The sequence below is a fragment of the Lipophrys pholis genome (assembly GCF_963383615.2).
Source record: "Lipophrys pholis genome assembly, chromosome: 3".
NCBI lineage: Eukaryota > Metazoa > Chordata > Actinopteri > Blenniiformes > Blenniidae > Lipophrys > Lipophrys pholis.
In genome coordinates this window covers 11,366,253-11,379,418 of record NC_137627.1, presented here as the reverse complement: position 1 = coordinate 11,379,418, position 13,166 = coordinate 11,366,253, and the positions used below count along the sequence as shown (strand labels likewise).

General features: G+C 40.4%; 1 protein-coding gene across 6 annotated transcripts in view; it reads left to right on the top strand.

Annotated features, from left to right (window-relative positions):
- dscamb (Down syndrome cell adhesion molecule b) overlaps nucleotides 1-13,166 on the top strand; it is a gene marked incomplete at both ends in the record, with an annotated part of 124,107 nt that overhangs the window by 69,430 nt on the left and 41,511 nt on the right. For all 6 annotated transcript variants that reach the window (XM_080460540.1, XM_080460539.1, XM_080460537.1 and 3 more), the window contains 3 exons: nucleotides 9,742-9,888; nucleotides 10,565-10,843; nucleotides 11,212-11,487. In XM_080460540.1, the coding sequence (XP_080316666.1) occupies nucleotides 9,742-9,888; nucleotides 10,565-10,843; nucleotides 11,212-11,487 (702 nt within the window). The remainder of the gene's footprint in view (nucleotides 1-9,741; nucleotides 9,889-10,564; nucleotides 10,844-11,211; nucleotides 11,488-13,166) is intronic.

The following is a 13,166-nucleotide window of genomic DNA, read 5'->3' as shown; positions in this document are numbered from 1 at the left end:
AAAATTGTTGCTGGGTGGAACTTCAGACACATCACGATTGAATAATGGATCCGAGTTTATGGCATTATGAAATTGTGTTTTGTTGCAGCTGCTGCAGCACGAGATGGTACACAGAAATGGAATTACACGTGGCTCCTAAGATTAACATTTGCTCTTATTGCTCCATGATTCTTTGATATTAGAAAACTGAGTCGATGGATTCAGAGATTCAGAAACATTCTTTTGGCACACATGATGCATGTAAAGAATGAATTTATTCTTGTTATTCTTTCCTCATAGTGTATACAGGTGGCTCAGGTAAAAACATGTGAATTTTGATTCACTCAAGTTTTTGAGATTTTTGAGTGTGTGGCTAAACTGTGAGGAAGTGGGATGCACCATCTGTGTGGCACGATATCCATAGATTAGGAAAGCATACATAATTTTAGTTCATTTTCAACTCTTGCACAGCCTTCCAGACATGAATGCATGTGTATCACAAACTGCAGATTCAACCGTCATGGCCACCATATTTCTGATACTTCATTGGGTATCAGGATAAATTGCTTTTACAATTTACTGTTGGAGAGAGATAAAACATGGTTTTGTGCAAGTAAGATCTAAAGGGTATACAGTGATCCCCCCTGCTATGAGTAGATTAAATTAATATAAGGGCCAGGTTTTCAGACTCTATGTTAGCAGCACATAAGGCAATCATGGGACATAATAATTGGTTCCACTTCTGCTGTTATGACGGAAACACTCACCTAATTGTATTGCTTACCGACCAGTTATGAACTCGCCTTAGAGACTCAGGGCCTCTTCACTTTGGGGCCAGTGTGTTGGGGAAGGAAGGTGTTTACTTGATGTGGCCGTTCGAGACTGCAGGATCTCATTGCGGTGTTCTGACACAGCCAGCCACTGTTTTAGCATTCAGGACACAGAGGGGGAGAGATGGAGAGGAGGAGAAAGAGGAGAGACCGAGCAGCACAGAGCGAAGGAGCAGGAAAGGAAGTGGAATGAGCCAAACAGGAACACAGAGGGTTTTGAGGCTGAGGAAGAGACAGGGAGTCTGTTAGCATTCCAGCTCTGATGCCAGAACCGTCGCTGAATCAAGGATGCCTTCTTTACTGGGCTTTCAATGGCAGCTCTGTCATTTACTTGTCTTCCTGGAATCTTTTCACACTGCAGGTGCATTGAGAGAAAGAGATTTTTATAGGTGACCATTACAGGTGCTGGAGATTTGTCCTGATTTGATTATGATCTAATTATTTGCAAGCTCATCTGTTTTGTCTGTATGATTGCTGTTTATTCTGCTTTCTATTTTTCATTATTGCTCTTTTCAAATAGTTTTTGTATTCTTTTTTACCAGACTAGAAAACATTATGAAGACCATTTTTTTTCTTTCCCTACCAAATCACTTATTCCGACCAAATTAATTGTTAACACAACAAACCACTTATTTAAAATCTAAGTGACTAAAGTTTAAGTAGTTTTACTGTGACACACATACAAAGACGATAATCCCAATGATGAAGGCATTCAAAGTAGCCATGAATTTGTTGGGATTAAATGCGTCAGACCACATTTGCTTAGGAGGTTTGGCGTCTCCAACAGATCAGCAATGCAAACCAACTCGAGATCTTTGTCTCACTCACTCTATTAACCAGGCCTACAAGACATATTACAGTTTAACACTGTAGTTACTTGGAATACATCCTGACATGTGCTTTAAATCTGCTCAGATTGAGGACTCATGGGCACACATTTAGTAATTCCAAGGGAGATTTCAGTAGCTGCATTACAGCATCATGCATCCATCCATTCATTTTTTATAAAACTTTAACCAACCATATAGCTTATTGGATTACAACTTTATTTTAATTAAAGCTCAATATTATAACTTATTAGACTCTCAAAAATTTAGTTATATATTTGTCGGGCATGATATATGCAAACTTTTATATTTGCTAACAGAAAAGAAATTCAGGCTCCGTGACGTTGCTGCTTCCCGCCAAAAATGTGATTTGGATTCATTTGTTAATGTAAATCATTTTGGAAAAGTATGTAAATGTAAATGTTTGTTTTTAAGTGAAAGGCTCAAAGAAAAATAAACATTAGAAGGATTATTTTAAAGTAATAGTCCCAACATTGCTTGTTTTATAAATAATAACAGAGAAATAAAAGGTCCTTGTCCAAAAAGCATTTTTAATTGATTTCTTTAAGATTACTTATATAATTATGTATTGTCAAAGATACACATCACAATAGGCAGAGTAAAATCATAATCACTCCCTAAACGGTTTACAGTAGAGTGGTTGGAAAAATTATTTTAGAATTTCAAGAATCATTTCAGTAAAAGATAAAAGAAAAAAATTTAAATCCTGTTCTGTCATTTTGTAATGTTTTTTTTCACACTAAAAACAAACCCCACAAATATGGATTGATCATAATTTAAAAGGTTTCTGTGTGGGTGGTTGTTACGTGTGCAGCAAAGTTGTACTGTCACATGTCTTTCTATATCAGTCCATCTGCATTCACTGATAACTTGAGCAAATTAAGCTGATTGGGTGTGAAAACATAAACAATAATACATTTTAATGGATAGTATGTGAGCCTCATGAATGACAGAAATTACCTTACTACACACACTGTACCGCCAGAGCCCTAATTCACTTAATTCCCTGCTCCTCTGCTGATCGGCCAGATTATAGAGTCTTATCGCACCTGTAGTAACCTACATAACTCGTGCTCTACTTTACTTACTGATACTCCTCACATTAGAAAATCCCACTGGGCATCCCATCTCCAGTATGAGCGGTGATTGCATTACTTCCCCTTTTTCAGATAAATTTGTTCCATGGTTAGGATAAGAAAGCACTTAGTTTTTCCTTTAACAGGTTTAATATGGAGCCCCATTGGACTTTATTCCACTTTAACAGAGCACAACTGTTATTATGCATGCCCGCTATAAGTGGGCAGTCTGACAGATGGATTAACAATAGATATTTCCTAGTTTGGTCTGCAGAAGAGTCCGAGCACTGATTTCAGTTTCTCTTCATGTAGCCATGCAGCCCCGAGGAGCGCTGCGGTGGAGAGTTCAGTCCTGCGATCTGACCTCAATCAACTCAGATTAAAGCTGTGATCCGACGTCTGGCCCCCTGCGACCCGTTTCTCATTGCTGCGTACCCTCAACTCCGAGCAGGCAGAAATTAGTCTGAGAGCGCAGTGTTCACTTTTCACTGCCACAGGAGTCGATGCAGTCGAATCCCTGACCGTTTCTGGTAGTATTGTAGAATATTATCTCCATTGAGAAATAAAGTACATCCTAGTGGGGTTTGGTTCAATGTCACCACTGTTGAATAAGAGTGAGAAATACACACAAAACAATTGGAAGCTAACAATATGATCTGATTGTGCAAAACAAAACAAGCTCAAACAATCAGATCTGACATACATGCAAAATAAGACAGACTAACCGTTTAGCAGGCGCTCCCTCATGAATATGGAACATTGGGCGTGTCTCCCAGATGGTGCAAAAATACTGGGAGGATATATTAATTTATATAAATTTATTATTGTACAGCGCGTAATGTGATTTACTACTTCTGAAAATCTTTAATTATTTTTATTATTGCATCTGATTTGAAAATGTTACTTTGGTTGTTTTGTTATTTGTTAGTTTGGTGAGAATCGATCCATTAACTGCCTCACCATGACTTTTGTTTACAGACTTTATTTTGAGATATTTTGACTTTGTGACTAATCAGGTTCTAAACGTTTTTTATTTGGTTTTCTTTCTGCCAAATTCAGATTTTAAGGCTGTAACATGTATGATAGCTTCTTCCTCCAACACATCCAGCTCCACATTTTGTCCTTAACGAGGCTCAGATCAAACCTCAAGCAAAATAACACACAGGCAATACCATTTCCAGCAGATTGTCCTCATATTACAGGGTCTCTTTTATCCTTTTGCCTTATTCTGTTTATTTAGTTATTTAGTTATTTATCTGGCTAAACCGTGAACCGGGAACTGTGTTTCGTTCTTATCATGCATGGTACACACTTGACGCAGGATCTTAGTAAATCAAGCCCTACATGTTTGAAATGCACAGCAGGCCCATGATAGACAGCTGCCTGGTTTTTTAATTTAAGTTTAGTGTTTTTGGTGACACAGGAGAGTTGAAGTGGGCCAAATAAGGCAGCACACAGACTCTGAACATTCATGAGCCCATTCATCATCTGTGTGCCTCGGCTGACCTGACGAGCGCCGGGTCCCTCCTCGCTGTGTCTGACTTCGCTGAGATCCAGACCCACTTTCCCTCTTTTAACAATAACAACTCTGACTCACCAACAGCCTTTCCAACCTTCAGCAAACATGTTTAACTAGTTACTTGCAGGTCACTTACTAGTATAACAACTTATGAAGAAGGCGGTAGCAACTTAAAGACATTACCTCTTTCATTTCTTTCAGGCACCTTAAAAAGCTCAAATGTAACTCTTACATTCCATATTTAATACTTCACAGTGTGGTGCAGGTAATATTTGACCCAGCTCAACAATCCTTATAGCAGTAAAGCAAATATTCAGAACATAAGAACAATCTGTATGACATTAATAAATGAGCGATTAATCCTTAGTGAGACTTTAAGACAGCGGGGAGACTGTTTGTTTTTTTAGGTTACACAACATCTGTTATCACAAAATAATGCACCGTTTGACATTAGATGTAAAAGAGAAAAACCCAGCTGAAATGCCATTTTCCTTAATTTGACACACAATGAAAGATCTAAGATGAATCTCAACAGATGTAGGCCATAGCTGACCTATTCTTTTCACTTTACATTTGTAGTGCCTGCACAGAAGTAGTACTAAATTAAACGATTTTTGTATTTTGGTTGACTTGAAGAAATGTCATCAAATTCAAAATGAAAATGAATATATTTAGGGTATTTTTAGGACTATCACATGTCAAACAGGTCGATCTTGGCCCAAACCGTATTTAAGGATTAGATATGCAGAATTCATTTGGTGTGAAATTCTGGTAGTTTGTAACTAACTGTCGAGTCGAGTAAATGCAGATTGTCAGTGCATTTCTGACCACTTTAGCTCTCATTTAAATCACAGCGACTTCAGAGCGCGTGTTGGCGGCGAGGATGCTGTGACACTAGTTCATCTGTACGTCAAGGCTTATTTAGGCTGCTGAGAGTGAGAGCCCGCTGCTCGTATTAGATTCTGTCTCTGGCAAAGTGGGGATGATTAGATAAAGTGCGTCTGGTGGAGTGAAGCACTTTTTCACTTTACAGTAGCAGTGCTTGGGAATGAATGGAGAGCAGGACTCCAATGGCTGACAATAACACGGAAAATCTTTGTCCACAGGATTTTTTATTTTAATGCATCTGGGAGCTGAGGCCTCAATTACTGCCTTAATTAATCCATAGCAGTTTATGTACTGTACTGCATAACACCACAATTTCACTATCCTGGCACTTTAGTGTTTGAAAAACATTGTGCATTCCTCGCTCAGCAGCACTGAGCAGAGACATTCCTCCTGAAAGCAGACGCACTGTGAGTGAGTTAAAGACAAAAGCGGAGGAATTAAAGAGGAGTGTGTTGCCGAGAAAGAAATACAATACAATACAATTCAATACAATAGCTCTCATTTTGAATCCCATCCCCACTGTAGTGTCCCCTATGCCTGCACTTCATTCTGTCATAACACAATAACAGAGCTCTGACGTCTTAAAAGGCGTTGCAGGAGCATAGAGGTGCTTGTAGAGAAAATTGCAGCAGCTCACAGCGGCTGGAGTGAAATACCATTTTGTCTCACTCAAGATGGATTCCACAGTGAGATTTCAGAGGACCAGTACAGAATCAAAATGGAGAAGCCAGAAGGGAGGAGAGAAAAAAAAAGAAGAGAGAGGCAGTGTGTGGAGTGGACAGCTTCGGAGGAGATGCCCGGATTTTTGTTTTTGCTGCTGCACGGTGTCATATAGTTTCCAGGGTTTTTCACCTTCTCCAGACGTGCCGTCATTTATCGGTGAGAAGCGGCCAAATCCAGAAAAAGTGCTCAAGTTTTCATGAAATTAAAGTAAAGAGTCAAATTGTCAAATGTATAGTCTGAAGCCTTTTTCATTTGAAGCAGTGAAAGTGAGGGGGGTAAAAAGCAATATTTCTTATTCACTAATATGTTTATCTCATCTGGCCTTCTTGGCCTCTGAGAAAATTTCCTCTCGACTATTGTCTTGCATAGAAGCACACACACATGCACATCCATGCACAAGATCTCCCCCTCCCTCCCTCCATCTCCCTCCCTCTCTTTATGGATTCCTCTTGCTGGTTGCCCATCTAACAGCCCTGTATGTAAACCCGTGAAACCCCTTCAGGACATCAAATCCGTGGAATCTGTTGTCGGTTCTATCTAGGTCAATGCTTACAATAGCTGTGCAGTTTTTTTTTTTTGTCTTCTTCTCCCGCCTCTGTCTGCATTCCCCCACTTTTGCTTAACCCCACAAGGTTGATTTTTTTTTTTCCCCCATCGCCTGTATAAACATCAAAAATGCATATAAAATGTAGGCACATTAGCCATGCTTTGCCTCCTTCATATTCATATTAGTCTCCAGCGGAATATTAAAACATGTAGTGGTTTGATGTTAACATTAGTGTATCTAATATTACATTTAGGTTATTTTTTTCTTATTTATTTATTTGTCTTGGAGCTAATTGGTTTGGACTGAGCCGTTATTAAACGGCTCTGTCTGGTAACGCTGCAGCTCAACACCGCGCGAGGCTGTGCAGCGACATAAAATGTAGAAGAAAGACTGCAATTACAGTGTGACATGGAGTTGTTTTCTCTCTGATCTGTAGGGGATGATGTTACGTGACCTGAGGGAGGCTGCATGGAATTTGTTAACCCACACAGAAAAGAAAAGCCCCTGCACCTGCTCGGACATACATTTTTCATCGCGGTTCACAATGTTTGGTAAATCATTTTGACTGAAAGTGCAATAATGTAGCTTCAGAGGCCAGTCCGTGAGGTGCGCCTCGCTCTACACTCCCATGTGATCCAGTTGCTGCCATACATCCAACAGACAATTGTTTGAAATAATTCTGTCACCTATTTAATATTCATGGTTAGGGCAGAATATGAGGAGCATCTTTCAATAATGTTCATTATAGTGCAGTGGTTTTTTAAAGTGTGGACAGACCCTTAGTGGTCTACTGGGCAGCACAGTTCTCCTCTGGTCAATGGTCTTTATGCACAGGAGCTGGACGTAGAGTTCAGTTTATAATTCAAGGCAAGTTCTTATATGTGCACGTAACATTATGCTTACCATCAGGTAAATGACACATGCCTGAACAAATAAGTTTCCTTCTGACAAATATTTTTAAAAGAAGCGCTTCGGTACATTTCTATTTGTTGAGGTCCGTCAGCGGTTATAACAAGGGTTGTAAAATCTATACGGAGTGGCACAAATCAGTAAAAAATTTCTAGGTAAATGCCAAAAAGTGTGGACCCCTCGGTAGTGCATCAGGTTAAATTGAATCTGTGTGAAGACGGGAAAGAATCGAGTTTGAAAATTAGCCCAAGTCCACGGTACAATTAACAATGACTTGCTGTGGCATCGCCTGCAGAGGTGTTGCTGAATAGAGTGGTGATCATTTGTAACAGCATTACTCATTTTACAGTAATCGTCATCCAGTCGGAACCTAACATGTTAATATCACAAGTGGTGGTCCTGCAGTCTGAACGAAATACACTAAGTTGTTTGATTCATGCTCTTTCTAATAGTGTCAATTTGATGGCATCTGCAAGTGTAGCTGCAGTGATCCCTGCATATCCAATACATTTAAATCAACAAGTATCATCATCACAGCATTGACCAACAGCACAGATTTTTCTCAAACCATGCAGCTCTACTCCCTGTTGTTTGTTGGAAATGTCATGTTTGACTGATCAAAGTGGATGATGTTAGTATTTGGCCGTTCCTTCTTGTTGTGTTGATAATTTTAAACAAGTTTGTAAGTTTGTTTTTCGAATAATTCCTGGCATTTGAGCTTTTCTGGTGTCTCTGTGCTTTGTGCAAAATCTTTGGAGTTCTTCAAGGGTTCTTCTTTTTTTTTTTACTCTGAAAAGGAAACATATATTTCTGAATCCCTGAAAGCATATTTTACATGATGTGCAGTCCCAAGGGTTTTTTTTTTCTCTGTCTATGCAAATGATTTTTTGCTTATGCGGATTCTCCTTGTTCACCATATTTGAGTTAACGTCTGCAGTTAACTGCTGTTTTATAATGAACCCAACTACCTTCAACATCTCTGCTGATAGATCACCTCATCTGCTCTTCTTCACTTTAAGGCAAACCTCAGTCAACCCATACTAATCAAATGTGAGCCTCCTCAGTGTGCAAACTAAGATTAATATTACAAACAGCAGGTTGAGAAAAATTTGTCAAGCAACAATTAATTTTATTGATATCAGTATTTATTTGGTAAAACATGACTTCAAAGGGCTGAATATCAAATCACATTTTTCTGTAAAACGTTTCCTCAAGTAAATCTGGGATTTAACTAAAAAAGGATAACTGTACAAATAGTTTTGGTGCAGTACAATGTCCCTGTATTATTTCATTTGATCAGAAAGGTAGATCTGCACAGAGGAGGAATCCTTTTTAAGAAGAAAAGAGCCATTATCTCATGTGTGCGCCAGCATTTTCCTTAACCCTCTGAAGTCTCTGTGCAATATTTTCCTCTCGGCCCCGTCAACATTACCTATAGATACAGTAGCTGTCCACCGGCCTTACAGGATTCCTATGCTGCCTCTGTCTTAGCATTCCCACAACTGCAGGGGGAAGACAATCTCCTGTAAATTGCTTTTTCAATCAGTTTTGACATCAATCTGCTCCCATGGGAATGTGGGCTTCCATGTGATGGCGGAGAGGAAGGTTCCTTTCCTTATGGATGTTGACAGCCCCACTCAGCCCGGTTTGATCTGCAGAATTAACATAATATTACCGTATTTATAGAACCGGCTGTGACAGCCAAGAGAGGGATTGACTTTCTATACCAGCTGTTGGCGCCAGTGAGGTTTCGACTCAAACGCAAGACAGAGCAAAGCTGTTAAAGGTCACAGACTTGTGTGATATGCAAATCTGGATTCATTAACACAATTTGTTCACACCATGTTTGTGTTCTGCTTTGAATTATGTTATACAAATCTTTACAAATATTCACGAAGGATGAGGTCTCGTTTAACCTCAAATACCTTGCATCTGTGGTTTGTTTTCACAAAATCGATCAGTTTTTGGTTTTAGTTTCCTCTAATAACAAATGCCTTTTGTCAAGCATGCAGCATGAGCATCTCAATCTACAATGAGCAAAAATTAAGAAGATGTAACTAATTTAAAAAATCTTTTTTACAATTTATGAATCCAGTTGGGGAAATTCTTTCTCTGCACCCAACCCATCCTATTCATAGTTAACTTATACACGCTAGGAACAGTGGGCAGCTACAGTACACACAATATGCAGCATTTATTTATAGATCATGATTCAGTAATTTTACTGTTTTGTCGAGATGAGATTCAATGGAACTGTATCTGTCCCCAAACTAAAATGACTTTGGACCCCCCCCCCCCCCCAGGTTCAGAAGCTTTTGTTCTTGGTCAGAGTTGCACTTTATCCAAAACCTAAGAAGACACACATGTTGCAGTCGCGCTGGATTATTAACATGTTTCCATTTGTTCTTGTGACCCGTTTCAGGACAAAGATATCTCATCACATCCACGGGAGCCTTGTATATTGTGGACGTCCTGCCTGAGGATGGGCTGAATAACTATCGCTGCACAACACGCCATCGTTACACCGGTGAAACTCGCCAGAGCAACAGCGCTCGTCTCATTGTGTCGGGTCAGTACCGCTGTCAAACTTCAATCACTTCAGCTGCAGCAGCCTTGGATTTGTCTTTGAGTCACTCACACACTGAAAGTGATGGACGCCATGCGAGACGCTCGACCTCTATAACAACAATTTAATAGTTAGTATCTTGCTCAAACACTTGAGCAGCAGCACATGGACATGGCGAGGTGGGGGATTAAACTACCAACCTTTTAAATGAAAGACAACCAACAGAGCCACAGCTGCATATGTATATAGTTTGATTATTTTGCTGTAAACACTTGTAAGTGGACACTTTCGTGTTTAATGCAGCGCTTTAATCTGGAAGAAAAAAAATCTGCATCTTTGGACCACATGTGTGAAGTTTATCCACTCATGCAGACTTATCCACTCTCCACACAAGTCTTGACAAGGCTTCTTTTTCTGGCCACTCAGTAACAAGTAAACAAACGCAGCAGAGCTGGGGCAACAATCCACGATGCCGTCTCTGAATTTATTTGTTGGAGACGTTACAAACCCATCTGAAATGGCAGTGACACAGTCTGTTTCTCTCTTCCCATCCCCACATTACAAAAATACACAGCATACAGACCTGATTGTTGACCCCAGGAATCAATATTGGATTATACTGTCAAGCACCTGGCACCGCTCACCACTAATTAACACTAAATTCTTTACTCCTTCCCAGACCCCACCAATGCTGAGCCAGGCATCCTGGATGGCTTTGACCACCGAGAGGTGATGATTAATCATCGGGTGGAGCTGCCCTGTAAGGCTTCGGGCTACCCAACACCCAAATACCGCTGGCTGAAGGACAACAGCCCTTTGGAGCCAGACAGCCGCTTTCGCCAGACCGTCTCAGGGTTGCTGATAGAGAGCGTGCAGCCCAGTGACTCTGGGATATACGTGTGTGAAGTGTGGAACAGTTATGGCAACGCCGAGGTCATGGGGCGGCTCTACGTCAAACGTAAGTCCCGCTTTGGTTTCCCAATAGTGTCTGTTTTAGATGCTGTTGAGTGACAGCGTTGGAACACTGTTAACATGTATCTGTGAGAGTATTTTATTTCCCAATTTAAGTGTGAACTTTATTTATATTGTAAACCAGGAATAGTGTCACAAGAGGTGACAACAAATTAGTAGATTTCTGTTAATTGACTGAACAACAAATCATTTTCAGATATATATATATATATATATATGATCTTCTTCTTCTATGAGGTCTCCTGTCAGTCAACTCCAACATATTTCCCTGTATTGCCTTCAAAGTCAGGCTTGCTGCCTTCAAACCAATATGAATCCTCTATGAAAAACAACCTATGATTTCTGTGTCCGTAGAGCCCCTGAAAGCGGTGGTCAGTCCTCGAAAGGTGAAAGGAAGTGTGGGTAGCAAGGTGTCTTTGTCCTGTAGCGTGAGCGGCTCAGACGAGTACGAGCTGTCATGGTACCGCAACGGAGAGATCATCTACCCCGGCAACAACGTGCGTTTCACTGGGCTTAACCGAGAGAACCTCATCATGGAGGGGATGTCGAAAAGTGATGGCGGCGCTTACCAGTGCTTCGCCAGGAAGGGCAAGATGTCTGCACAGGACTTTGTGCAGGTTATCCTTGAAGGTAAAATAGCTGCATTATGAAGGCGCACACACACACACACACACACACACACACACACACACACACACACACACACACACACACACACACACACACACACACACACACACACACACACACACACACACACACTGACCAAAAAGCCATGATGGCAGCAGCTGTCCGGTGCATAATCAGTTAACAGAAACAGATTTAGGCGTCCGAGATCAATACAGGGTTTATGTGTTAATGGCATGCTGCTGTGACTCTCTGCCGCCACCAGTGTGATCGTCCCACACTTCACAATCACACAGAAAAATACATGTACACACATACTTTAATAGCTTACCTTGGCAGCGTTGCTCAGGCAACTGTCTCCTGTGGCGAGGGAGCCGTAAAAAGAAGATATTGATAATCTATAATCATGTGGAATAGACCTAGATTATCAGAGACCAGCAGCAGCAGGCAGACAGAGACGGTTTCAAAAGGCAGCCATTCTCTCCGCCTAGAAAGCTCCTGCACACACATTCAGAATGCAGAGCACCGAATAGTAGCGTCTTGATTAGGAAGTAATGATGCTTATCTTTTCATTATAATTATTTCACATATCCTGTGATATTTTTGTCATACAGTCGTCAACAGAGTGACAAATACACTTTAAGGTATGTGTGCAAAAAAAGAAAAAGACAAATCTTAATAGTATATTTGAACTTCATAGGAAGCTGTGTGATCTGACCACTGGTCTCACTGATCTTTGAATCCCTTCATAAATCCACATGACTTCAAGACATGCACTCTGTCAATAGTTCATTATTCAGTATTTGCAACATAGCACAGTGACATCTAAGGGCAGCCCCCTCAGCCTGCCTCTTTCTCTCTCAAAGCACCACAACTTACTATTGTTAAAAGAAAAACAAAACACCACTTTAGGAATATGTTTGATCATCCTAACCGAATTTGCCGTTTGGCCCCAGCAGTCATCTCAGTGTACCCATTTTTCATTTGCAGAAAGCAAATACTTTGAACAAAAGTGTCTGCCAGCTGAATAAATGCAAATTCAATGTAAACTTCTCCAGCAATTTGATAAAAAGGAGCCAAGAACAAAGAACGGTTCGTGTAGTTAAAACAGTGACGGGTCTACTGAAGGTTTGCTGCTCAATAGTCCTTTGTATTTGTACTGCGATTATTAAAAATAATTGCTTTTCATTGAAGTCACTTGTTAACGCTGACAATAGATGGGAAACCCTCAGCAGTCATCTGGCACAGACGGAGGCCCTGCTTGTTGTTTTCAGCATGATAATTATTTAGGTTTCCGTATTTCTGAATAGGTCACCAGTCCATCACAGTTCAAACACAAACACACACTCACATTCACACCTACTCTATTCAGACTCACAAATTCATCTCGGTTTTGGACAGTGGAAAGAAACCGGACTACCTCATGAAAGCCACACACCCTCAGACGAATATGCACAAACAAAAAGCCCCCAAGCACAGTTTTGAAGAACTCATCCCTACAGACCATGGGGGTATTCTTCTTTTACGTGTCGTTCTCTTTAATGACAGGTTTAAAGAATTTTCAATTTACCCCCCCAAAAAAGTTTCATACGACAGGGATGTAAGAAAGAATAGTGAAATATGGAAGAATACTACATTTTACCTGGATGTGAGAATGATGTGATAAGATGGGATAAGATTTA